Raw genomic sequence first — 27,291 nt, forward strand, 5'->3', positions numbered from 1 at the left:
CGTCAAATATCGCAATTTTTGGAACTTTTTCGAGAGTTCAGGGGAAAAGTAATGTTGGAGTTCTCTCCTAAAATTCTTTCAACATTAAAATCAATTCGAATCTATTTTTTGTGACCGTAGCTTAGGAAAGATCGGCGCTCTTCCCGAAAATTTTCCGAAACTGAAGTTTTAAATAAGCAGTTTTAGGTTATCTTTGTTGACGTTGCTAGAGGGAGGGAGATTCAATCATCTCCCATCGAAAGTTTTCGAAATTGAAGTTAAAAACGCAAATTTAGGCTGTCTTTGGTGACGGTAGGGGATCTGACGACTTTCCTCCGGTAATTTCTCGGCACTATTGTTTCAAAAACTCATTTTTGGCTATATTTGAAAACGTTAGGGGAAACGTGAAAATATTCCGAACCGAAATATTTTTCGGAACTAAAATCCATTTTAGGCTATTTTTGGGAACGAAGGGTTTTGAAGCTCCCAAGCGAATATTTCTAAAAGCGCACTTTTATGCTATCTTTGGTGACGTTAACAAAACTGGGAAGCTTCGGCGAATCTTTCGAATGTTTTTTGATATTAATATCTGAAAAACACAACAATAGACTTTTGTCCACCTCACTTCGACGATTGATGGGTATATGCCCTAGCGCCGTGAAAAGTTTCATAAGACAGGCAGTCCTCCTCCAGAGTTTTAAAGAAATTGAAATCCAAAATCGTATTTTAGGCATTGTTTGATAACGATGGGACAAATAGCGGGCGGGGGTTCAGTGCGCCCTCACGAACTGCTTTTTGAAACTGAAGTCAATTTCAAACTGAGGGAGTGGGATTAGAGGGTTCTCTAAAGACGCTAATTGAGACTATCTTTGGTAGTAATGTTTGGGAATGGATTTCGGGGCCCTCCATCGCAAAAATTTCGAAAAAGAAATATGAAAAATGTCATTAAGCAATTTTTGATGACATTAAGAAGGACTATCCTCTGAAAACACATTTTGGATTTCAAAGCCAGCATTTTCAGGCTATGTTTGATTAAGTTAAGGTGGAAGGGTTGAATCAGAGATTTAATTGGGTCCTTCAAGATCGGTTGCTCAAACAGCAAAATTTTCCGAAATTAAAGTCCTAAAAACGCAATTTTAAGCCTTCTTTAGTCTCGTCAAGGATCCCATGGTATCCTTTTGGATCTTCGTTTTGGAGCTACGTTTAAATTTACTACTCGAGGCAAGAGCCCTGATCTGAAACCAGGCAGTTCATTCGTGATTTTAATTTGAAAAAAAAAATGCTGCAAAGGGGGAAAATTACAAAATTTTAGTTCGTCATTCAAATATGTTTGCTTCCCATGGGAGTCGCAATTTTCCACTGTCTCTCCACGCATCCGCGATTGTTGAAAACAGAATTTGTTGTTTGAAATGCTTGCGAGAATATCTAATCAGTATAGCATTTTTTAATATAATATATAAAATACGTCTTCATTGTTTAGGTTTATTATAAAAGCTTGGGGGGGGGGGGTAAACACTAGTGACCGCCCTGGACCCTGAGTGCTCCTTTTAGAAGGAACCTTTTCATGCTTCAGGAGGGGGGCATTTCCCTCATCTACCCTCCCCTGTATCCATGACTGATTACCGGTTCTGTCACAAATTTTACAACCAAATGAAGCATGTGTGTAAAGAGTAGATATTAATGGACAATGAACCAACACATTGTTCCCTAACAATCTATTTTTCTTAAATACGTTATGCTGTCAGGAAATCGGCACTTTGATAATTAACTATTTAAAATTCAGCATATTTATTTGACTTATTATAAGTTATCTTGTGAGAAATTCTTGTGGAATTTCGCTTGATTAAAAGAACTATATGATGCGGCCTGCGGCCGCCTTTTGCTTTGGCCGCCCTTGTGCGGTGCACACGCTGCACACCTGCTAGGATCGGCTCTGATTGGAATCGCCCCAGAATCTTAGCTACTTGAAAACTAATACCAGGGAAGAAAGGCAGAACAACCGAATTCTTAGTGTTAAAAGTTCTATTAAGAACAATATTTTGAAATTTTTAGCAAAGTTTTTTATAAATGGAATCAACTAAGGTGGGCGGATAGTCTCTATCAAGAGCCACAGCTCTTAAATAGTTAAGTTCCGCATTAAGAAGCTCCGGTGAAGAACAAATATTTATTGCACGATAAACAAATGTGTTGAAAGCCGAATATTTTTGATTCGGAGGGTGAGACGATAATCTATGTGGGGGTAAGGAAACAGCAAAATGAACAACAATTTGACCACTCACACATACCATATATATTCTCTTTGTTTTATTTATATAAATTAAAAATTTGACAGTGTTACAGCTTTTTGTTAGTAACTGAGGAAAAATGCAAATATCATTTTAAGACCTTAAAATCATTTCTGCAACGGTTCAGGTAAAGTTATTCAACATTCATTTGACAATTTATGAATTTTCTTCCAGCAGTCAAGAAATCCATTTGTTGGTTTGATAGATTGTAATTATTGTTAATGATTGTTGCAGACTTTCTGGGGCATTAAATATGTATGCACAAGGCGGAACCATTTCTGGCACCGTGGGCATCGATGACAACACTGAAGAACACAATTTGTACCTCTTCGGTGAAAGGCTCAGGTTTCTCGGTAATATATTTTTACTCTATAAACGTTTCGTGATTTATTGTGTCTGGAATAATACGGAACTTGGTGTGTTAGTTGTGTGCAAGCGCGATCTTCTTGAATTGGATATATAAAGCCTAGTGGAGTGAAGGAAGGTTTTCGAACAAGACGTTTGACTTAAATTTGACTTTTTCACCGAGTAATTTTTACTATCAAAATTCAACTAACTTCTAAACTAAAGTTGTTGTTGGGGGAGGAGGGGAGGAAGAATTATTGTAAAATAATTCAAATTTTATGTTTATTAGCTTGAAACCATTTTCTCAAGCAAATTACTGTTTCCTTTTTGAATTATAGGCGGTATAAGAAATCTAAACTAGTTTTTTTTTTATTCTAACGAAAATTAGGCAACCATTACATCTATCCATTATGTGCGAGTTCATTGTAATAAGGGAGAGCTGAACTATTTAAATATTTGAGCTTCGTAAAATATCTCTTCTGAAATGTATTATTAATTAACTAGCTGCATTGCCTGGTCTACCTTGAAAATAAAAATTGTGTCAAGTGACGTATATTAAACAAAAGGTCTAAATAAATGAAAACAAAATCATGCAAAATTTCCCTTCAAACAATGACGACAGATATTAAAATATTTTAAGAATTAAATGAGAAAAAAAAGAAAGAAACGATGGGTTTAAAAAGCGTAACCGTGGAAACACAAAATAAAATAATTTTAAGAAATTAAAATGCGAAAGAAGGAAAGAAACAATCGTTTCAAAAAGTGTCTGTGGAAACGCGAAAATAAAATGGTGAACAACTTAAATGGAGATGAAATTTTTTCGAACATGATTTTAAAATGCTTTTAACTTTTTTTCCTTTAGAGATAGAAGCTTAGTTTTCGACCAGAGATCGAGATAGATCTGAAGTAAAAAATCTCGTCTTTTCTAATGGTTTCAAAAAGAAAACTGTGGGACAATCCCTTCACTTTTTATTCATATGTTTAATGAAGAAAGTAGTGCCTAATTTTAGCTAAGCCTAAAAAAAATCTAGCTATAAACGCAAATATTTCTTGCCTTTATTAAGTTAGAGCATTGAAACAAATTGCGTAGAACGCGGAAAATTCTACTCTTTCTAACGATATATAATTTTAATATGTGCAAGTAATTTTACACCCCCATATTCGGTAATTTATATAAAAATTGTGTCTAAATTGGAATTGAAAAGAACTACTCATCGATTTTTTTTCCCGAACTAGTCTGCAAACCTTTCCGGTGCCAAAAGAAAGATGCTGTGAAATTTTCAGCGAAATCAGCCAGGTAGTTCTCGAGTTTTGTGTGTTCAAACGAACAGACGCTTTTTGGAGACTTCATTTCATATACTGTGTAGAGATGTAGAGATATGAGAAACTAAAGCTTTCAACTGAAGAAATTATAGTTACTGAAATTCTACAAGAATGTTTCTACTATTTCCTGAATGTTTTCCTCGCTTGAATTCCTGAACTTTTGTCTATAGGGCGGTGAAGGATGATCAAAAAGCTTGTGTTGTTTTCTCAATTTGTTGCTGGTCCCCTAATGCCTCGGTGACTTACTTTTTATTGGAAAACTAGTGGTACCCGCACGGCTTTTCCCGTAACAGAAAAATTAAAAGGTCTTTTGGTTCGCCTGTATATTTGCAAATAATGTATAGTGAATTTTCTCGCCAATTGGCTTGTACCCATGTTACGGTTCCACGTTATGATAATTTCGTATCTCGCCAATTGGCTTGTGCCCATGTTACGGTTCCACGTTATGATAATTTCGTAATTTACTCGTCCATCTTATGATAGTTTTGTTCTTAAAATTGCAATAGAAAAAGAACCACATCGAATTTTCGAAAAATCGCTTCGAGTTGCACACTCCCATGCTACAAACTAACTTTGAGCTAAATTTCATGAAAATCGTCCGAACGGTCTAGGCGCTATGCGCGTCACAGAGATCCAGACATCCAGACATCCTACAGACATCCTCCGGACAGAGAGACTTTCAGCTTTATTATTAGTAAAGATGACAGCTGTAGCATAATTTTTAAGTGACAAAACTTACTGAACAATTAGTTTCTTATTTCTTGAGAAATCCGTAAAAATGTGAAATTTTGAAAGTGTACCAATACTTTTGGTGACATAGTGCATGTCTAATCCTTGCTAAATTTTGGCAGCTTCCGTCTCCAAAGGTAAAACTAGAGGACAGGGGGGAAGCTGCGGTAAAATCTGCTCAAAACTCTTAGCCCATTAGCCTATAGCTGTGTTGTAAGTCATAGTATATGTGGATACATACAAGTATACAGTACATACAAGTATTCTCAAGAACCAAAATCCTCCTAGTGGAGCATTTTGGTTGCGTCACTCTTTGTGTTCATCCCTGAATTTCTGAAATCGTGAGCAACATGTCGTCGCCTCGGAGCAACAGTAAGATATCTTTGTGTTATTTCTGGGATTAGATATCTTCCTGTTGGTCTAAGGCGACGACGTGCTATCATTATTTGAATTCTCCCCTTTTGGATTCTTAAATATGATGTGTATTTCGTTTTGTACTTTTATCGAATTCGCATAGCAAGCAATAATTTGCGTCAGAACTAGCTGTTAGTATAGCTTTCTTACATGGTTTTACAAAACACTGCACTGCCAGAATCATCGTGCATTCATTTGTCTGGATCAAATGCTTTTTTCACCTTAAACAAGGAAAAAAATAAGAACGATATTTTGCTGTGATTGCAACGCTACAACACGTGAAAAATTGGTTTTCAATACATTAAGAGTAATTTTTGATGATTGATTTAAGTGTATTAATATTTCATTTTTTGTTCTAGGAGACATTACGGTTGTAGAAGGAATGGAGTTTTTTCACGTTTTGGGACAAATCACGAAGGCAAGTAAAAGAAATGTATACTATGACTTTGTTACAAAGACCTCCGATTGGTTGAGGCTTAAACAATTCCATTTGTTAAAACAGGAAAGGGGGCTTACCGATGGCGATTATTGGCGTTGTCCCAATTCACGTTTTTCAAAAACCAAACAAAATCTAGCTCCTCCAAGGGCAACGCTCTTTTTACGGGAGCCTGACTATAGCTGCCTGAAACAATTTCTTGAACCAAAAAACAAGGAATCAAGTTAAAACCTAAGAAAGGTTTGAGCGAAAGTTTTTCTTTGCTTCTTAGAATTTCACATCGTATGTCTCTGAGTACTCTACATTCATAAATTTATCATAGAACAAAAGTAACTGTCCTGCCGGTCATGTCTTCTGCTTTTAAACTGTCTCTGAAATACGAGTGTGTATACGTTTATACAGTTAAGCGCCTATATTTGGGACAGTAGTAATCCAACTTGGGACATTTTGTCGAATTTCGTTTTGAGGGCTGGTGCGCCTGTCAGTATTCCATTAGTAAGAAATAAATGGTGTTACAGAATAAAGGAATAGTTATCTTTTGAGGCTATTTGAGGTAAACGTCAGTGCATTGGCTATATGGGCAAGTTTAATTATTTTGAAAATGTGGACAAAGTATGCGATGTTTAAGTTTCGAAATAACTTTGGTTACCTACGCTAACGAGCAGCATTAGCTTGATTTTTTGTCATTATTCTTCTCGGCTATGTACTCATACCTCATTTGTGCTAATTCATTTCCACTTAACTACGTAATCAGTTAAACTTATTTGTTCATAAATTTGAGAAGTTTCAAATGCGCTTCAAACTCGAGACTCGAGAAAATGATGGCTATTCTGATAACAATAAATGTGTCATACCGTTACAGGATAGAAAATTTGTTATTGGTAAAAATAATCATAATCTATTGATGAACAAAACAAGTTTCGCTTTACATTGCATTTGATTTTGCTGAAATTCTGGTGAACTCGAGGGTGAGGAAGTGGAGCTTTAACTGCAATGCTTCTAAACTTCAGATTTTATCTTTATTTTGCGTAAGATATTAGCACAATCTTACAAATATCGAAAATTGTTAGATTTTTCAACGAAATTTTTTAATCATATTTTTTTTTTAACGAAACTTTAAATTTTGGAACATTTTAACCTATAATGTACTATCTATAATATTCCACATAACTATTTCGTTTTTTTTTTTCCAGAACGGTCAAATAATTCATGTGGCTGAAGTTTCAATTAAGAATGTTGTGAAAAAGTAAGGGCATTTCGCTTAACAATTTTATATGCTTACAGAAACTGTTCTGATTTTTGTTTTATTCTTGCTTTTGATGATGTATGATAAATATGTAAAACGTATTTAGCAGTAAGTTACCGCCGCTAAGCCAGGGCTAGGGCAAAACCACATACAATGCACCAGACAGCCCGGTTATTACATTCAAAGACTGCAGTTTCACTTTCGTTAGAACTCATTAGTGTGGAATAGCGAATAAGAGAGATGGAGGCAGATGTCATCTCATTGAAGCTGAGAGCGCCAACCAACTCGTATATAAAGGAAATGTATCTTATCAGCGAGTGTCCACAGAATTTTTTTGGAAGAAAACAAAAAATACGTGTCTTCTAAAATGTTTAAAAGAATTCACCATAAAAAATTGAGCAAGATCAAAAATGTTGTATATCCGAGCACCCCATTTCTGCTCGGATCTTATAAAAACTGGCTCTTAAACCAATTAAATTTTGAGAAAATCTCTCAAGACATCTTAAAACAACATTTGCCGTAAACTCCGGCAGTTTTTATTTTATCTAGGACGCGAGATTCAACTCAAAATCCTCTTCAGAGATCCAGTGGCCGCCGCTTATATGAATCACATTTGTTCTAAACAGTTTTGATTCCATTTAGCGGATGATTCAATAAAGCGGCTAGTTTAAAAAAGCTGGATTTTGCACTGTTTTTGACAATTTGATGTATAAAAGTGGTTGATTCAATTAACCACAGATTCAATTAACCGGTGTCGACTGTATTTTGAGCATTCAAAAATAATTTTCAGCCCTTAATTCTCAAATCGTTCCCATGTCGCTTTTTGTAAGTCTTTTTTTTTTTCGTCGATCCTGTAATGTTAATAAAATTCAAATTCTTTAGGTGGTACATCAAAACAACAGAACTTCCTATTTAGGGTTAAAAAAAAAGCGAATACGGAAAAAAACATTCGGTAAAATATTTTTTAGAAGGTTAAATGTAGATTAGCACATTGGTGTTTAGCAAACCTTAGATTTCATGTTAAAATTCATATAATTTTTAACACTGAACAAACACATGTCGCTGTTTAGAATAATCTGCAAAACACATTTGCGTAGTGTCGAACTATGTTTATATTTGCAAGACGTTTTAGATGAATGAGCGAGCGCATCAAAACTGTTCATATGTAGATTTTCAAAAAGTATTCAATGCATTCACAATAATGAAATTTCAAAACTTCGTTTTATTCTTTCAGTCTCAAATTAGGATTCATCGTTAATCCCAATGGATCAGTAGTTCCAGTTACGGATATGAACATCCAAAATCTATCTGATGTAGAAACAGAGGATTCTGACGTGAAGGCCAGCTTTGATTCTGATGGTTTGTGCCTTTCATTTTTCTCATTAATGCCTATTACTTTCCTATTACATTTGTAAGTTGAACAAAACTGAGGTCCTAAGTTGAATCAGCATGAAAGTTGGCTCAATTTACTAATTGAAATAAGCTTTTTTGAGCTGTAATGGAGCCAATTTATTGTTGTTTATTTACCCTAGAAATAATTCGTGATCGTTTCAAAGGATTAAGTTTTAGATTGATTTGAACTGTGGAATTCTTGGGAAAAATTTAGTAGCATAGATTTTTTCTCCAGTACAATTTTTTTCTCAAATAATTATAATGAAAAATTCAAATTTTCCTTTGTATTTTGTTTCGAATAATATTTAGGCTTGAAATTTAAAAGGTTTTAGTGTTGGAATTTCGGTGGAATTCGTAGGTCATATAGTTATCTACTTAGACTAGAGCTTTTCCAGCTTGGATTAAGGGAGGCTCAATCTAAGCTGATCCAAAAAAGGCTCAATCCAGAGCATTTATGTATTTTAACTTATGACTAGATGATTTACGAGATGTTGCTCATAAAATTAGCAGTCGGTCTATCTAAGTGAATTTTATTAGGGTATCAGGATTAAAATTCAAACTTTTCTATTCAATCGTTTTTCACAAAAGCTATTTTTTTGGATTATTTTAAGCAATCACTTGCCATTATCTAGGCACCGAGTTTGGCGTAAATTATTCTGGAATGATTAATCATACATGGTGGTTGCATCGGAAAAATAGCTATTCCTTCCAAAAAACTTTTGAGTTTTCAAGAAAAAATTCTCACATGATCATCTTCATATATATATATATATATATATATATATATATATATATATATATATATATATATATATATATATATATATATATATATATATATATATATATATATATATATATATATATATATATATATAGCGAATTCACTGATCGCGTAACGCTCCTGACGTCACCAACAGTGAAACTCGCGTAACGGCATGATGATTTGATAATATTTTTTTTGGGGGGGGGGGATGTTCGACATGTAGGAAAATGCTTTATTTTGACAAGGCTGAACTGGATCCGGCAACTTAACTGTTTTATTGGTAACACTATCATTTCAGGGGAATGAAGAAACGAAAAAGAGGTCAACAATTAACGTTATCTACTGGAGTTTAGGGTTAATCCAATGGGGTTAGAGTTGAAATTTCAACTATCAAAATATCACCAAACAGGCAATTTCACCCATCATACCTTGATGTGCGATTTTCTAGTGTGTAAATAAAATGTAATATACTAAATGCAGATGATAATTTTTAACGTTTTATAATGAACGTTTTCATATTTATAGGTTTTACTTTTACCCTAAGCAGCAACTTGGTGGGTAAACAATCTCACTTCGAGAGTAAGACTGGCTGGGAAGGCTCTTTCACCATCGATTGCCTCAACATGGAGTTAGATAGCCAGAAAGGTAGTGGAGTTTTAATCAAAGGGTAAGTCACCTTTGTCATTTCATACGGTTTTTTCAATTGAATTTACACCAAAAATCTATACAAGACATGACAAAACGAATCTTTGAGTTTACATGTGATTTGAATAAAAATTTCCGTGCTCATTCTCACAACTCGTAGAACTGATTTGCCATGATGCAAATCAGATAAGACTCATTCCTTGCTAAAAGATGATATGCATAATTATGCAGAATTCTCAGAGTGTATTAAAATTTTACTAGGTGTATTGTCAGACTACGTTTTGCATAGTAGTTTGTAAGTGATCAATTAGGGAAAAACCAAGTGAATTTCTCCAGCAGGCCAAAATACAGTTCTTAGTTCATTTGCTACAGTATTATCTTTCTGAAATCTGTGATTCAGTTTTATAATAATCTTATTTCTAAAAAAAAGTGAATGAATAAAAATAAAAACAGGCTGTAATTTCCACGAGTACACCGTTTTGAAGGGTCACACAAATGGTTTATACATGTTAATGAGGTATGTATAGGAGCTGGTATCCCTAACAGCTGTTGGACGCACCCATTACCGACTAGAAACCGGATGTCTTCCTTTCCATCTAATGGTGGCAGAATAGTACCATATTTAATTTTAAACTATTACTTACCACGTAATGATTTTTACACCACCTGGTCATGCTAATAGTTTAAAATTCCCCCCAGAAAATGTTTCTAATTAAAGTAACCAAAAAATTATTGTTCTCCCACCACCTCAACTTAAGTGTTTTTATGTTATATCCAGTGCCTACAAAACAGACAATCACAGATGCTAGTGTGAGGCAATTTAACGTCCATACTTCTTTACGGTGCGGCAAGAAAGGAAACCTTCTTAATAGAAATAGATGAATGCTAACAAAGCACAACAATTATAAAATATTGAATACATATGTTCTGTGGCTGCAAGAAATCCCGTTTTCAATACAGAAGTGAACTAAGAGAGGTTGTAGAACATTCGAAAAATCTTTCGTCTTTGTAGGCCACCCTATTTTGCCAATTTCTCTGTTGTCACGATGCTGATGTGAAACAATGTAGTATGCTATCGCAGCAAGCGCATTTCTGGGTCTTCTAATAACCTAACTATTTACAGAAGTGATTCATTCAATAATAACTTTGAAGAGTGGCGGAATTACTAGGCCTCTAAAATATTATGAAAAAATATCTTCTTTCTGATGGTACCAACGAAAAGAAGATGCAATGAGACAAATTTTTAGCAACAGCGCATTAAAAATAGGATATTTTTTCATGTGAACGATTTTGAAAGCCACTTTGGATGCCAATGCCTTTTAGAAAATCAATATTTACGCTTTGCAACTGTAACCAATTAAAAGCATGTATATTGAGTACAAAATTACTAAGTAAGAGTTTTGAATCATTTTCGTTCAGAATTTGTGACATTCTAAAATCCAGGAAAAAGTTTCTCCATTGCGTTTTTCTTGCGACTTCGCATGCGTACTACACAAAAATTTCTGAACTCAAATTCATAAAAATACTAGAACGTATTGACAACTAAAAGTACTTAGAGCTCCCAAAATTTCAGGCTTCCAGTAGGATAAAATGTCCCGTAATATGAACTTAAGTATGGCAGTTCGTTACGACAGACAGAATTTAGAACTCATTTTTCTGTACTTATTCGAAAGAACACCATCGAAGAAAAAACTTATTTTGAAAGGAAAAAATCTGTTCTTTTTCAAATGGTAATTAACGAAAAGAAGATGCGAGATGACAAACTTCAGCTACAGCGCTCTGAAAATAAGCTATTTTTCACTTGAACGGTTTTGATAGCCACTTTGGATGACAATATCTTTTAGAAAATAGACATTTAAGTTCTGAAACTGTAACCCATTAAAAACAAGTATTTTTACAATGTAATCACGAAGTACGAGACTTTGAATTATTTTTGTTTAGATTTTATGACAACGCTCAAGTTTCCAAAAATACTTGAATGTATTAACAACTGACTGTACTTTAAGCGCCAAAAATTTTGGGCTTCCAGTGTAATAAAACTTTCTGTAAACTTAGTCTAAACTTGGTAGTTTGGCACAAAAAGCTGATCCGCCATTTTGGATCACATTTTTCGGAGTTCCAAAATCCTCAGGATTTGGATCTAGGAAGCTGAAAACTTGCGTACGCTAGTTTCAAAGGCATCTCTACACCTCTATAAAATTTCATCCAAATCGGAGATGGTCGAACAGGGACCCCTAGGTCACTTGACATGGAATGACTCTATATTTGCTAGCAGTAAAAATAACTGAAAATGCTGAAAAATGTCAAAACTTTTCGTTCTTTTTCCGAACGTTGTTCTGAAATTAGATTTCAATTTCGTATTTCATAAACAAACCCCCTCCCCCCGGCTGAAAACAACGCAATTTGAACACCAGTCTTTATTTCATCAATTGCATCTCTTTCGGATTCCAATTTTTTTTTTTTTTTTTTTGTAAACATAGTTTGTGTTACATTTTTCATTTTGTAATTACTTTCAAAAATCTCGAACTAACTTATTCAGCTTGGTGACACACTACAGCGGGTTATGTTTTGGAAGAGAAATAAATAACATAAATGATTAATTAAATCGACTATTAAATCAAATTTTGCACAGTGCCACTAAAACTCTAAGCACGCCCCGATTATGACATATTTATTCAATACACTTTGCAATTGTAGCATTTTTATTTCATTAAAATGATTTTTGATGTTTCAGCTTTCCTAAAGAACTGCTTTTCAGGTATCAAACAAAAGAATCTAGGTTTCATGAGAAAGCTGTTAAAAAGAGATGTAAGCATGATGATAGACTAAGTACTTACTATGCATGACGTTTATTTATTTATTTTTTTGTATTTTAGAAAAGTGGACAAAACTTCGAGAAAAAAATTGTTGAAAACTGAAACAAAACAGCTCCCTACAGGTATTGCTCAAAAATGATCAACTTCATTTTTTTTTCGTAATCTGTTGCTAAATCAACACTATTTTAATTTAAGCATGTTGAGTGTTCATTCAGCTAATGTCATTCGTCAAATCATCAGTCAGGAAAAACTAAATCTAAGTGTTAGGTGCTATTGCGGATTTCTAGCAACTGCCGTAACTTCTATAGTTTAATTATGATTTGTGGTTCATTGCAATACGATTTCCTGGAACATTACCGAAAAATGTACTGACATCCATGTTTCCAGTACATTTCACCGTAAAATTCTAGTTTAGTGTAACATTTTACGGTAAAAAAATTATTTGCGTTGTGGATAGTTGCGCTGATTATGAAGCTCAAGATACAAGAAGTAGTATTCGAGCCGGCCTTCTCTTTGTTCTCGGAACGATGTGCTACTCTCTGTGGGTCACAAGAGGAAAGTGGAAAGTTACATTATGTACTTTGTATCGTAAGTCACATAGTGTGCCAATTTGTACTGCAATCGTTTTTTCCCCCGGTAAAATTTGCAGTAAAATTTACCCTGTAGGTTAAACACTCCATTATGCTGTAACATTTACCTTAAAATTTTCCTGAATTTTCAACAGTGTTGTCATTTGCTAAATGAGTTGAAGCTACACTCATCCACCTTATAAAGATTTAATTAATGCCTCATTTTTACTGTATAAATATTTAATAGATGGGTCATTTATTTAATTTAAAATATTTCATTGCTTCGCCGTTTTTTTGAACCTATTAAATATTTCGAGAAATATGGTAATTAAATCAAAATATGTGAATTCTAGATACACGTGTGTAGATTTGACTGTTTCTGAATTTTACGCCAGTTTTTAGCCTACTTTCCCAGTAAAAGTCAGAAAAAGAAGAAAAAAAGCATGAAAGAAGGCTTAATGCATCTTAAAAATGTCGCAAAAAAAAAAAAAAAATCAAAAATAAATAAAATAATTAAATAAATATCGAAAAATTACAAATTGGAAAGTAGGGTATTGAGATGGGGAAAAATGTCTGTCGGTCTGTCGGTCTGTCCCCCCCTACTAACTTTTGAATGAATAGTCCGATTCGAACAAACTTTTTTTTTTTTTGTTCGAAAGATCTCGGCGAGGACACCTCAGTCCCATATTTCACTTTTTGATTTGAACTATTTTTTGTTCAATTTTGAACAGTTCAAAAAAACTTAACATTAGCGCCTACGGGGAAACTGAAAGTCAATGTAGATTCCGTACTTGAAGGCGGATTTATTTCAAACAAATTTTGTTCGAAATAGCTATTGACGCCAAACTCCAGATTTCTGACTCTGAGAATTTAGAGGCACCTGACTCCGACTCCGACTCCAGTGCCCGACAATTAATCGGACTCCGACTCCCCGACTTCGACTCTGACTTCGGTAGCTTTGGCAAAAATTTATACACGGAGGACAAATGACTGATTCCGATTCTTGGATATTCGTCTCCGATTCCTTTATCCCAAAATGAGATTGACTCCGACTCCGCAGCTATGGTTTTCACTGGGAAATAATTATTGTTGATATGATTTGTTTTTATTTTCACGCTAAAGTTTTAATTTAGGTATTCAGTTTTCGGCGAATAAACTCAAAGTCATTTATGTTTCTACATAACGATATGCGCAGACGATTTTTTTTTTTTTTTTTTTTTTTGACAATGAAAAGTATTTCTTTAAGGTGACATTTTATTGTTTTTATTTATTTTGGTAAGTGCATTAATTCATTTAAAAAATTATTTTTGGCAGCAGGGGAATAAGAAGCGATTTTTTTTGATATGATGTATTTATTTTAATAATCTTATTAATTTTAATTATTATTATTTCGTTTGAAAGCTGTTAAAGAATTTTTTTTAAGGGAAAAAAAGTGTATTAGCTGCTTTGTTTAAAAGGTGCTGCTTTTTTTTTTAATTTTTTTAGATGTGTGAGGAATACTTTATTCCTAGAAATTAGCAAAAATATGTTTGAAATAATTTGCGATTTTAGCTATTTTTGAGAATATTGATCAGGTACTAGAAAGTAGTATGGGTATACGGGAAAGTAGACTCGTATAGTTCTAGACGGAACTTCTTGTTATCTTCGTAATATGAGGTCTTAAATTTAACGGGATGTTACTAACACATTTTGCTTAACTTGCGAATACCTTTGTATCTCTCAGTCAATGAGTGTCTTTGCAGAAACTCCTTATGTGGTTCACTTCTCGGAGGGAGTATGCCAGTTCCCAGAAGTTACGGGTGGCAAAGGATCTTCATTGGGGACGCTGACAAGTCTGAGCAAGGACTTGAAAAACGTACGTATTTTTTTTTTTTATTATTAGTTGTACTGACGCTTTCCCCCTTTCGTTATCTGTAAGTTATAGAATTTTGTTGAATTCTTGGAATTTTTCTTGAAAATTACTTAGATTCTAAACTGAAACCCAGGGCCCTATTAAGACATCAGGGGCCCTAGGCCAAACAGTGTTTTGGTGCCCTTTTGTAGTCAATCCTTACAATATTAACCATTAGCTAAAACATTTGGTGTATTTGGAGCCCCGAAATGGGAGGGCCCCAAGCCACGTCCTATTCAGTAATCAGGCTCTGTTGACATCCAAAATAATAATAAAACTAAATGCTATTAAATAGTTTTAATGTTTTCAATTTTGTTTTTCATATCAAAATTTAAGAATGTTTTATATAATGACAACACGATAAGTTTTTTGGAGAGGAGGAAGGAAAAGGAAAATGATATAATATGTCAAATTGGCGCCGCAGCCGCACCTAGTGCTAACGTCATACCTTATGGAGTCTAAAGGCTTGGCGAGAAAATTAAAGAGATATTGGTAAGTTGACGACATTTTCGGCGAGTTTTTTTGGCACCAAGTTTAGCAAGAAATCGGCACAAGTCGCTACGTTTGGCTACATTTGGTCATTACTGACACGCGACTATTATCACGATCACGTAACACCCAACTGTCAATTATAAGTGACCTTCAGCCGGGCATACATACATAGATAATTAGATAGCTATATTACGTTGAATTTTAATAGTGTCGATATTTTTTGTATGGCATGAAGCATAACACGGCACTGTTTGATATTGATGTTTAATTGATGATGTTTTCTTTTTTATATTCAGTTTGTTGTCCCTGCTGGCATGGTTGTGACGACAACTGCCTATGAAGCTTTCTTGACGGACAATATAAGAAAAGAGGTCAAACATCTTGAAAATGTTCTGTAGTAAGTAGATATAAAATTAATGATAAAAATTGTTAACTAGCGAACGAGTCAATTAAAGTATATATTTAAAATGTAATTTAATCTGTATTGTCTTTCAAAAGACTGTCAAAACATTAAAAAATAACTTCGTTTCTACTGCTACGGAAAAAATGTCAAAAATCTCGAAGTATTTGTAGAGAAATTTCCAGTTTTAATAGCACATTTTTAATTTCATATAGCCATTGATTATTTTAATATAGCCATTGATGATAGTTGAAGGTATCTCGATTTTTATTTCTTGTAAAATACTTGATTTGCCTAACTAGTTTCTGCCGTTCGGGATATATTCTCCCTACTTCTAATGTACCTTTCTAACAACACTCATGATCAAATTCAAATGAGTTCCTTCAAAATATAACTTAATAAACTAGCTTAAAAGAAAGAGAACTGAAATTGCTTGGATTTAAATTCTTCACTTTTAAAGGGTCCCATTGTGGTAATGAATATTTCCCTTATTACATTTCATAATTCTTTTTGGCATCATTCACCAATTGTTTTTTTTTTTACAACAAAAATTTTAACTCATGTTAGAAGACACATATGCAAAAAAAAAAAAAAAAAAAAAAAAAAAAATTAAAAAAAAAAATAATAAAAAAAAAATAAATAAAAATAAAAATTAAAAATATTAATTTGAATTCTTAAATTTTGAATTCAAATTATGTTTTTCGCAATCACGAGCTGCGACAGGATCCTACTCATTGATTACTACTCTACTCACTTGTTTCTAGACACGGCTCTTGTCCCTCCAAGTCTACCCTCCTGTTGAACGGAGACGTGTGTATTAGTTGTGTATGTGTAGGCTTTTGTGTATGTGTAGGCTTTTGTGTGTGCGTAGACCTGTGTGTATGCACGTTGGCGTGTGTGTATGTGCGTGAGTGCGTATGTGTATGAGCGTGCGTGTGTCTAGGACATGGACGCCACCGACCAGGAGCGGCTACCGGAGGACGGAGCCGCGCCTGCAGGTGGCGGTGGTGGTTGAAAAAGGCACGGAACATCAATGACGGTCAAATGAGAACAATAAGCAATCGTGATTGCTCAAAAAAGAAACAAAGTGTTCCTCACTCGTCAGAGAAACTATATGGCCTGTTTTTTAAGTTCGGTTCGTTTTAATTTAGACACCAGTGGCTCGCGTGCATACCGCAACGAACACGTGCGTAGTGTTTCGGCATGCCTCGGGAACAACTGTACTCATTTTCACCTCTGTAGCTAATCTGTATGGTTCTGTTCTATGCTTTCATAATGTTTAAGACTATCAACTCGCCTGACGCATGTGAGGTTCGTTCAGCGATGTGCTTTTTGTCAGCAAGAAACCTCCCTGCTGCAAAAATTCATCGACAGATTCGGGAAGATTTCGCTTCGACGGAAGCCACCAAATCGTCTGCAATCAAGTTACGATCATCTTTGAATTCTCTTACCAATTTACGCACTTTGCTTTCACTCATAACAGTATCACCGTACACTTCGCAAATCTGTCGATGAATCTCTGCAGCAGACAAGTTCCTTGCTGACAAAAAGTGTATCATTGAGTGAACCTCACATTGCGGTTTTTAGCTTCAAGACGAGAAGGGTCATTTTAAAAAATGATATTGAGCCATAAAGAAAATTTAGAACTTTCACAAAGCACATTAGTTATTAAAGTCAGACCAAACAACGTAAGTAGAAGCACAAATTTGTAAATTACAGCAGACACGTGTTTCGGCGTTACAGGGAACGCCTTTTTCAATGCAAAAATAATGAGCTTATGGATGAAAAGACATCCGACAAAAGCCAAGAGCAGATAAGCAAGCAGCTTAAAAGATAAAAACAGCGGATTAGCCAAACACCAATGACAAAGTTATAAACTGATCAGGAACCAATAGGAATGCAAGCAAAGGTCAGGAGGTTTCGCTTAGGTACGAACCCAGAAAGAAAGAATTCAATTGGACAAGGATTAAGCCGAAGCTTAAACAAAAAGAAAAGAAATTGTCAGTAACCGTGAACCGCAAGAAAGGAAAAGCAGAATGGAAAACCATGAAATAAGATAAACAGAAACAAAAAATATTCGAAAAAAGGAAAAATAAAGATAAATAGAAGAAAATTGGGGGGGGGGGTGTCAATCAAGACAAAAAGGCAAAAATAAACAAAGGAAGATAGATAAAAATGAGTGGGGGGAAAAAAAGAGGGGGAGGGAATGGGGAAAGGACAGTATTAAAGATATGGGAGCCAAATGTTAGAAAAATATGGAACTGCACTAAGATCGTTAACTAAGTTAGAACTGTTCCTCAAAATATGAAAGGATTCCCAAAAGTCAAGATCTGATGAATTGGGGCATTTTTGGATAATCTGAAAAGAGTTAATTTCGCTCCACAGTTAGATTTATTTGTGAATACACGATAAACGATTTTTTTTGCGTTCCAAAGAAAAACTATTTTGTCCAGTTTCATATTCATTATTTCAATAGTAGTCGTTATTTTTGTGTTTTTAAAGATGACGGTCAGAAAATGTTTGAACTTTTTTTAAAAATGTTTTCTGGCACAAGGGGAAATATGCACTAGGGGAAAATGTGCTGTCATGGGGGGAGGACACTATTGGCTCAAAAACTGCCAGAGGAGTGACGCCAGAGAAATGACAAAATTACACGCAACCTATAAAAGCAACGTCTCGCGTTCTTTTTATCAGAACTTAAACGTAGTCCGTGATGTGTACATACAATAAACATTGCATTGTACAAACGTACATTTAAGTAACGATAAAATTGAAAAACATATACCTACTAGGGGAAATACTGCAGCGACTGGCGCTAGCACGCTTTGAGGCAGTTCAAAGAGAATTGATGCACGATGGTTATTTGCGGTCAAGGACATACTTTAGCAGTTTTAATGCTACATTACAGCCATTTAATTTCGCTTGGTGAGGATGATATTATTACTGTATGACGTGAAAATAAATACTTTTTGTATATTAATAAATATTTTTGCAATGTATTTTGATGAAATATGTTTTGGTGTTTATTTAGGTGTATAATTTTGGTATAAAACATTGTGACAGGTTATTTAAAAAAGAACGTTGAACATATTTGTATAAAAAATAGAAAAAAGACAAGCCATGGGAGCATATATTTATAACTATTTTCAGCTACTAATGCTAAAATTAAACACTTACCAAAATTGGCTGTGTGGGACAAATGAAAGAAAATATTTTTTATTAATTTTGCACGCGATAACAATTATACAATTAGTTTTCCCTAAAAAAATTTTTGGCAGTCAAAATTCCCGATATAATTGTAGACCAACATTTTTTAACACAGCTCTGCTGTAGAAACAGTCTGATTTTTTAAAAGGTTCTATTTTTCTTGGCAAACACGATTATGATTGTTAAGTCTCCAAATCTCACTGATTGTTTGTTTTACCTTGAAGCGAAATTGCTAGTAAAATTAATCAACTTGGAAACATTGAAGTATCATTGTTTAAATACAGGGTGAATTTGAAAAAAGAAAGGGAATGATAGAAGAACCCAAATGGAGCGTGGAATCGCCCATTATCTTATACAATCCCTAACAGTAACCGACTTATGGTTGAGTGCAGAAAAACAAGTCAGAAACAAATATCCCAGAAAAAAATCGTTTTCTGAAATTTCTGGAAAACCTACACACTAAATAAGTACATATTTGGAAAGATCAGACAAAATCCTATAGAATGAGACTTTTTTTTCAATAAGATAGTCAGAACTTTTCAGCGGGCTACAAGTTTTGAAACATTGGAAGTCCTTAAATTTAAATCGGAGCCAATATCTGCAATCGGCATTTTCTAAACCAACCGATTGAGCTACGAATCGAATCTACCAAAACCTAGTCCACCCCACTAGATTTTGAATGATACCGCAGCAAATCATATTGGGGTGCAAGTTCGGCAGAAAATAAGCCTTTTCTTTACACATGCTAATTTTGTGTGTATGTTTTCCAAGAATTTCAGGAATCTGTCTTTTCCACAGAAATTTGTTTTTTGTCTCATTTTCCTTTTATCTACCATGATTCAGTTACGGTTACAGATTAGACAAGATAATGGGTGGTTCTATGCTCTACTTGGGCTCTTCCTCTTCTATCATCCACTTTCATTTGTCAGATTAGACCAAATTCACCCTGCATAACTAAGCGATTGATCGCAGTGATATTTTTTTTTTTCTTGCAGTGGAAACACCGAAGGAGACGTTAAAGAATACTGTCAAAGGTAATTGATTTGTTCTGCCTCTTTTTTGAGACATATTTCGCTGACCCTAAGGTTCTAGTCTCAATCTATGCGAATGACTTCGTTTGGCAACATGGCAGCAGATACTGCGAGTTGCAGCTTATGCTTTTTGGAAATACTTCTGGTGTGTTTTATTTCTCGAACGATGTCCTTTGTTCGCGAACAACCGAGTTAAAAAACTCTGGCCTGAAAATGGTTGTATGCTTCAAGATGGAGAATCTGAGCAGATATTTTCGTTTTGTGATTTGCACTGCTTTACTTTCAGGACTGAAAAACTTTCAAGTAAAATATGTGCATTTTTGGGTTTAAATGGTTTGCACTTTAAAAGATTCAAAGCTCTATATTTGAATTTGAAGGCAGATAATGATAATGAATTTTTTCCACTACAAATAGAGATTTAGTCAAGACCATACTGTCGTGTGCAGGTAAATGGCAGTATCTTCAGGAATGAGTTTTCGAGATAGTTGAAGAAACATGTTTTCAATTCAATACTAACTATAGGGAAATGTTGGAATAAAACACTTTTTTTGCATTTTTTCCAGCGCCATCCAAATAAGCAAGCTTGTGCAATAAAGTTAACGCACAGTAGATGAAAAAAAATGCCCAACCCCCCCCCCCCCCCAAAAAAAATTGCCATTATTGCCCTTTACCTGCCCACGGCAGTATAGCAGATGAAAGTCCCCGGTGGATAATTATGAGAAATCAGAGTCTAGACATTCCAAGTGGCAACTTTGCATATTCACGGAATAAAAATTGAGAAAGCACTACTTTCTAAATTACATTTAGGTCTAAACTTTTCTGCGTTGCAGCGATTTAGGATATTATTTTTAAAAATTGGTTCATAAAATGTCCAAGAATGGACGGAAAAAGTTGAATATTTTCTGACCATATAGGACTCTAGTTGTCTTCTTACAGAAGAGTCAAAACTCATTTCTCTTTTGCTTACGTTAACCTAAACTCACACATTTTTGTGTGAATATGGAAGGGTTGAAAAAGTGTTTTCTATTACAAACTTATTTTCTGGAGCTAGGCAATGAATGAAATAGAGTGCTATTATACTTCGTGATTTAAGAAAACCCGACCAACCGGGATTAATCAAGAATTACCAAACCTATGAGGTGATGCTTTTTACCGCCAACTGGGATAACTTTGGCTTTCGCTGGTTACATTGGCCCAGCAAACGAAGAGATCGTCGATCTGTTTTAGGAGGGTGACTATCACTTATCCGTTTCAAGGGTCTGGTGAAGGCAGCACTGGTTTGACTTAATCATTACTGGTAGTGATTGATTTTTCGTTTGTTGGGTCGGTTTTGCCCACAATAAGGCCAAAATTACTCCAGTCGACGGTGCATACTTTTGGTTGGAAGCCGATAACTTGTGTAAAATTAAAAAGAGAAATCCGTCCAATGAGCATTGTGCTTGAAATCTAGAAATGGTTTTTTTTAAAGGGGGGGGGGGGAGGGGGGCATATGGCATTAAAGGAGATGTTGAAAGTTCAGTGTTTGCATGTATGCTTCAAAATGATTCAGATTTTAAAAATCTTCGTATTGCTCGTTCCTTATAGAAACTGGGGAAAACCTTCGGTTTAGCATTTAATTATTTTATAAAAGATGGAGAAACTTACATAATAGTGCTCTAATAATCCAGTTTGTTTGAGCTCCAGCTGTGAAACAATTTTTGCTGTCTGAAAAGGTGGCATACCTGAAATATTTTTCAACGGACTTTACGTAAACTCCTAAGTTACCTGAATATGAAATTCTGAAATAGATAAGAGCAAGAGTGCTTTTGTATAGAAGCTTTACATAAGATTATAGAAAATCAGTTTTACTCGCAGGAAATAACTGAATTTAGTAAATGCGAGCACCTTATTAAAGAAATACCGTCTCAATGTCCCGACGAATGAGATGTTTAATTTTTATACTTATTACAGAGCTACAAAAAGATTTTGGCTTGGTCTACTCCTTTCAGTAGAAATGAAACGCATAAAAGTTGACAAAAATGCTTTGTAAACGTACATGATTGAGGACATCCAAAAATGTCACATTTTGAGGGGGAGGGGGGATCCGTGAAGTTGGGACATTGTGGGATAGGGGGGTGAGAGGGGGTAACACGAAGTGCGACATCACACTCATTTTTGTGAAAAATATGTGTATGAAAAATATCGTGACATGCGACAAAGGGGGGGGGGGGGATAAAGTGAAATGTGACATTTTGTGACTAAGGTAGAATTAAAAATGTTGAAAAAGTGTGAAACCATTTAAAGACAGTCCTATTTATATAACATTTCCTTACTGCTTTGTGTGTTCTTCTTTCTTGGTGTAGTTTGAATACTAATTTTGATGTTTGGTGGCTTTTAGGGCAGAAAAAGTAATCATGGAAACTAGTCTTCCTGATTCAGTTCTCCAGGCAGTTATCCAAGAGCTTCAAAAGGCATTTGCCGACAAGATACATTCCATGAAGTTCGCTATTCGCTCATCTGCAACAGGTGAGGATTTATCCTCAAACTGGGTTCGGAGGCCGATAGTTGAAAGTGGTCCACGGACGTGGTGGTGAAATGTGCGGGTGAAGGTCCCGTGTTGGGCACCAGCCCAGTTTGTAGTTTACCCCTAAATGTGTGAACCTAGCACAAAGCGGGGTGTGGTATAAACTATATTAGTTTTAATTGCATAGTTATATATATTGCATGTCTCATTGATGTGCTGTGGTTCCCAGTACAACTATTCCAGGAACATTTCTATTACTAGGAACATTTTACTTTATGAACAATGCTGAGTTTTGTACATCCAGTATCGGGGAAAAAAGAAAATTTCCGCCTTCCGATATAACAGCTATGTTTGCTTCGATTTTGATTTCTGATATAATGTTCTGCAATAGAATTTCAAATGTCATTGGGAGCAATAATATAAATATTCCTTACAACATATATCTTCGGTTAGCATTAAATGCGACTGCAGATGGTTCAGACCAATAAATAGCTTAGATAATTAAGCATAACACTGTCAAATTATATTAATGTCTAAACTGCTTGAACTGAAGTGGATAAATGTCGTGCTTTCTGACGCTGAGCTCCATTTTCACATTTCGTAAACATTACAGTGATTTCTGATTTTTGATGAATATTTAATATACATGGGCGATGTCGCCTAGTCGTATTCAGCTCCTAGCTTTGTTCATATATTTAGAATATTAAGAGCACAATGAAGAAAGGCGAAATGTCATTTTTTAATCTAGCCGAGTTCAATATGGGAACACTGAATGTTTGTAGAGTAGAATTTGTAACTCTATTTAAACAGGTAAAATTAAGGGGAAAAGTCACTCAAAAGTTTACTGTTCAATGAAGAATCAACTTTAAAACGTGACTTTCTCGAACATGGGAAAGATTGACATTTCGTCCTTCTTCATCGAGCTCTTCATGTGGTATATTTTTCAAAAGTTCGGTAACTTTTGATTCAATGAGTTTTATAATAATTTTGCTGTTTTGATTATGACGAAATCTCCTTGCAGGGGAAGACACAGAGCAGTTGTCAGCCGCCGGACAAATGGAGACTCTTCTTGGTGTCACTGGCATTAACGAAGTTAGTGAATTCCTAATTTCAAAGAGGAAAAAAAAGCATAAAAGTACCTTCTGGTAACTGTGCAATGCTTGCAAAATATTTGTTTCTAATGGAATTTCATTTTTTTCCCAGATTGTTTCAGCCATAAAAAAATGCTGGTCATCACAGTTTGGTTTTGTAGCTGTTCAATATAAAAGGTAAGAGAAATTAAACATAATCTTTGTCGAATTTCGAATAGCTGAGAAAATGTTAACCCAAGCGCCTTCCCCCCCCCCCCAAAAAAAAAAAAAAAAAAAAAAAAAAATTGAAACTATAGCCATGTATAAATCTTTGCGTGAAACAGCTTGAGGGGATGATTGTACTGAATTCCGGTTAGTCATATGTAGTCATATTTTCACGATCGATAGCATTCAAAACAATATCAAAACATAAAATTTCAATTCAGTAAGTAAGCAAATCAAAAATGCTTACCTTCTTTATCTTTTTTATGTTATACGTTGTGTCTGTTCTTTTCTACTTCAGTAGGTGGGTTAGTTTTAGCTGAAACTTACATTAACCAGAGGACTGGAAAAATGACCAGACAAAACTTCTGTAAACTAAATTGTGTTACTATTTTACATTTATGTACAATTAAGGGTATTAGAAAATTTCGAAAAAACATAATCTAGGAGATTACACCGCACAGCTCGCGGTGCGAAGCATAACTAGAATCTAATCAAAGTTCGGATGTAAAAGTTCTAAGTGGATGAAGTTAAGTGGATCTATGAGGGAAAAGGGGGGGGAGGAGAAGATCTGGTGTTTGCAACACATATAATCATTATATATAATGTGGCTCTGATCACTTGAGGCTTGATGTTGGATGAGCTCATTTATGGTTTTGTTGGGAAACAGGCATTCTTAGATTGATACAAGGCCAGTAATCATTATCGCAACGCAAATATACTTTCCTCACCCCTATTTTGACAAATGGAATTGTTTAAGGTTCAGCCGAATGAAGTCAACGTATCAGAACCACACCATACTGTCAGTCAATTTCATGCATGCAAGTATTAGAAACATTTGTGCCAAATTTTTGGTGTCCTACACTTTGGAGAGTGCGAATCCCCAATAATAACTTCTGTGCTAAATTTTTACAAGGAACTTTCATATTATTCTTAGTGGCATGAGAAAATTCATACACTTGCGGCTTCTTAATTTCTCATTTTATTTCAGGCAAAACGGACAAATCATAAATTCTCCAATGGCCGTTGTGATACAACAAATGATTTCTTGCGATGTGGCTGGCGTCCTCTTTACATGCAATCCCCTGACTGGAAATCCCAGCACCATGAGCATCACAGCTAACTATGGTCTTGGGGAGGTATGTTAGATTACTGGATTGATTGGATCAATCCATGGAGGATGAGAAATAATCATCCATATGTTTATCGAAAAAAAATGAGCTCAGTGAAATTAAAAACGATTAATAGGTTTATTCAAATAAGGAAAAGACCTGTGTGCTTCACCAGAAAAAATTTAGAAATTACAGTAAACTCCTGATTAGCCGCGAAATGGGGTCGTTTCCAATATTTTAAAAGTATTTTTTTTTTTTTGAAAGAACATGTTTAAAAACATAGGCTCTAACCATTACTTAAATAATTTGTTTAAGCTTAATATTTTTAAAAAATTGCTTAAATCGGTGACCTTTCATTGTTTACATTTCTTGCCGATGACATCACAAATGATGAAATGCTATTCTGTGTTGCCATTCACAGTGCAAAGTATTCAATTCGCATCTTTACTCACGTGTATTGGCAACGATATGGTTGATAGCAAGCGTAGAGTGCAATTTTAATTCGCTTATTGATTATCATAACGTGGAAACGCGACATAAAGATGCGCCAAAAAGTATCATTTGTGATGTCATCTAGACCACGCTTTGTTCGAAAAATCGGACATTTTAAAAAATTAATTAAAAAATAACTGTTGGGAAAATGGAAGAATTTTCTGGGTCCATGTTTTTTTTTTTTTTTTTTTTTTGCTTATTCTATCAATTTCAGTGATTAAAAGTACTACTTTTGACTGAAGGAAACAACCCCATTGGATGACACAAATACCGCGGGTAATAAAAATCCGGAATAAAACTCAAAAGGGCTAAAATGCGAGACAAATAAGGTAAACATTTTCCTTCATAAAAAACTTAACTGCATTGATGCATAATACTTTCAACAAACAGTGAAAATATACACAGTACAATTAAAATGTTTTGTATTTTTAGCACAACAGAACTTAACATAAGTATAGAACAAGTGCAAGTACTATGGAGAAAGCACAAAAATAAATAAATAAAACAAAAAGAACTGAGTTTAAATTTACAATTTTTCGACCGAAAACAGCTATTGGTATTTGTGCTTTGCTCCGAAAATACATGGTCCTGATTGCTAATTGACTCGTGGATAATCAAAAGTTTGCTGTACCGAAAATCTCGAAAAATCTAAATGAAGGGATACGGGGAAGAACGATCAGTCCATTTTTCTAAAAACACTCTGGTTAACCTATGGGAACACGTAGATTATTACAGACAGTATTCAAGAGAAATATTATTCAGGCAAGAATCATCATAGTGAGTGAGTTTTAACAGAAAAGAATGAGGCTAACTTCGAAACGATTCGAGATTTCAAGCTCAAAACGTAATGAGGGAAATTTGAGCGTGGTGGACTAGGATCATTCTTCCCCGTGGTCCTTCAAATATGTTTAATAATATAGTAATAGTTTGTACAATAGAATGTGTTACGTTGAGATCAGAAGCAAAAAGGCACGCTTAGTGTCATGCCAAGCGTAACAACTCTTGTTGAGTCCTTTTCTGCTAACTTGAAATTTATTTAGATTCACTCCACATATACTACTAATACATTCAAGGATCACAAATACAAATAACAAAACTGATAATGATAGTACTCGAAACTTTTAGACTTGAATTACAAAATGTACAAATTTTGAGTAAAATTGCTTTTCTTAGCTAAGTTTCAGTGCTTCGTATGTACGCGATCAAGTTCACGTCGTTCTTTTTTTTTTCTAGTGTGGTTTTTTTTTTTTTTTTTTTTTTTGTATGGATTTTATTCACCGTAACTTTAATTATGATCCTTTCTTAAAAGTTCTGTTTCGTTTGACATACTAAAAAGGAGGTATTATGACATTGTGAAACGTTATGTCTTAACTATTTGACACAAATATGACATGGAAAATGTTTTTATTAATATAGTCTGTAGTGTCTGGCTCAGAGGAACCAGATACGATAGAACTGCAAAGGGATGCAGATGATAAACTGCAAGTAAAGAATAAAATTATTGGAGCCAAAAGTAGACGGATTGTTTTGAGAGGTAATATTGGTTTTGTTATTCAAAATAATATTTTTTCTAAATTTCATTTAAACATTTTGTCTGCTGAACGAGTAAAATGCAACAATATTTTTAAAGGCATTTGGAGATGAGAGGCGTGGTATTGTGAATGTGCAAATAAGTGTCAAATTGATTGTTTAAACGTACGTTTCAAATCACGTAATTTTTAACTTTAAATATTATTTTTTTGAAAAAATAAGTAAAACCATTTAAAAAAAAATTGATTTAATGACTAGATCTGAAGTTAAGTTAGTTGTCTGTAATATGGCTCATAAAAATTCATTACAGTTTACCATGAGTAAAAGATGTGTTTTGAAAAAAATAACAAACAACCTTTTGCCTTTTAAAACAACATTGTATACCTAAAAAGTTGT

The 27,291-nt window shown here is 34.5% G+C and overlaps 1 protein-coding gene across 1 annotated transcript in view; it reads left to right on the top strand.

Annotated features, from left to right (window-relative positions):
* LOC129228457 (putative phosphoenolpyruvate synthase) overlaps window positions 1-27,291 on the top strand; it is a 333,414-nt gene that overhangs the window by 268,439 nt on the left and 37,684 nt on the right. The window contains exons 6-19 of the mRNA XM_054863141.1: window positions 2,499-2,617; window positions 5,435-5,493; window positions 6,705-6,757; window positions 7,992-8,116; window positions 9,441-9,582; window positions 12,437-12,498; window positions 14,688-14,800; window positions 15,625-15,725; window positions 19,931-19,969; window positions 22,344-22,471; window positions 23,491-23,561; window positions 23,673-23,737; window positions 24,753-24,900; window positions 26,782-26,899. Coding sequence (XP_054719116.1) covers window positions 2,499-2,617; window positions 5,435-5,493; window positions 6,705-6,757; window positions 7,992-8,116; window positions 9,441-9,582; window positions 12,437-12,498; window positions 14,688-14,800; window positions 15,625-15,725; window positions 19,931-19,969; window positions 22,344-22,471; window positions 23,491-23,561; window positions 23,673-23,737; window positions 24,753-24,900; window positions 26,782-26,899 — 1,343 coding nt within the window. The remainder of the gene's footprint in view (window positions 1-2,498; window positions 2,618-5,434; window positions 5,494-6,704; window positions 6,758-7,991; window positions 8,117-9,440; window positions 9,583-12,436; window positions 12,499-14,687; window positions 14,801-15,624; window positions 15,726-19,930; window positions 19,970-22,343; window positions 22,472-23,490; window positions 23,562-23,672; window positions 23,738-24,752; window positions 24,901-26,781; window positions 26,900-27,291) is intronic.

The sequence above is a fragment of the Uloborus diversus genome, chromosome 1 (genome assembly GCF_026930045.1).
Source record: "Uloborus diversus isolate 005 chromosome 1, Udiv.v.3.1, whole genome shotgun sequence".
Taxonomy (NCBI): Eukaryota; Metazoa; Arthropoda; class Arachnida; order Araneae; family Uloboridae; genus Uloborus; species Uloborus diversus.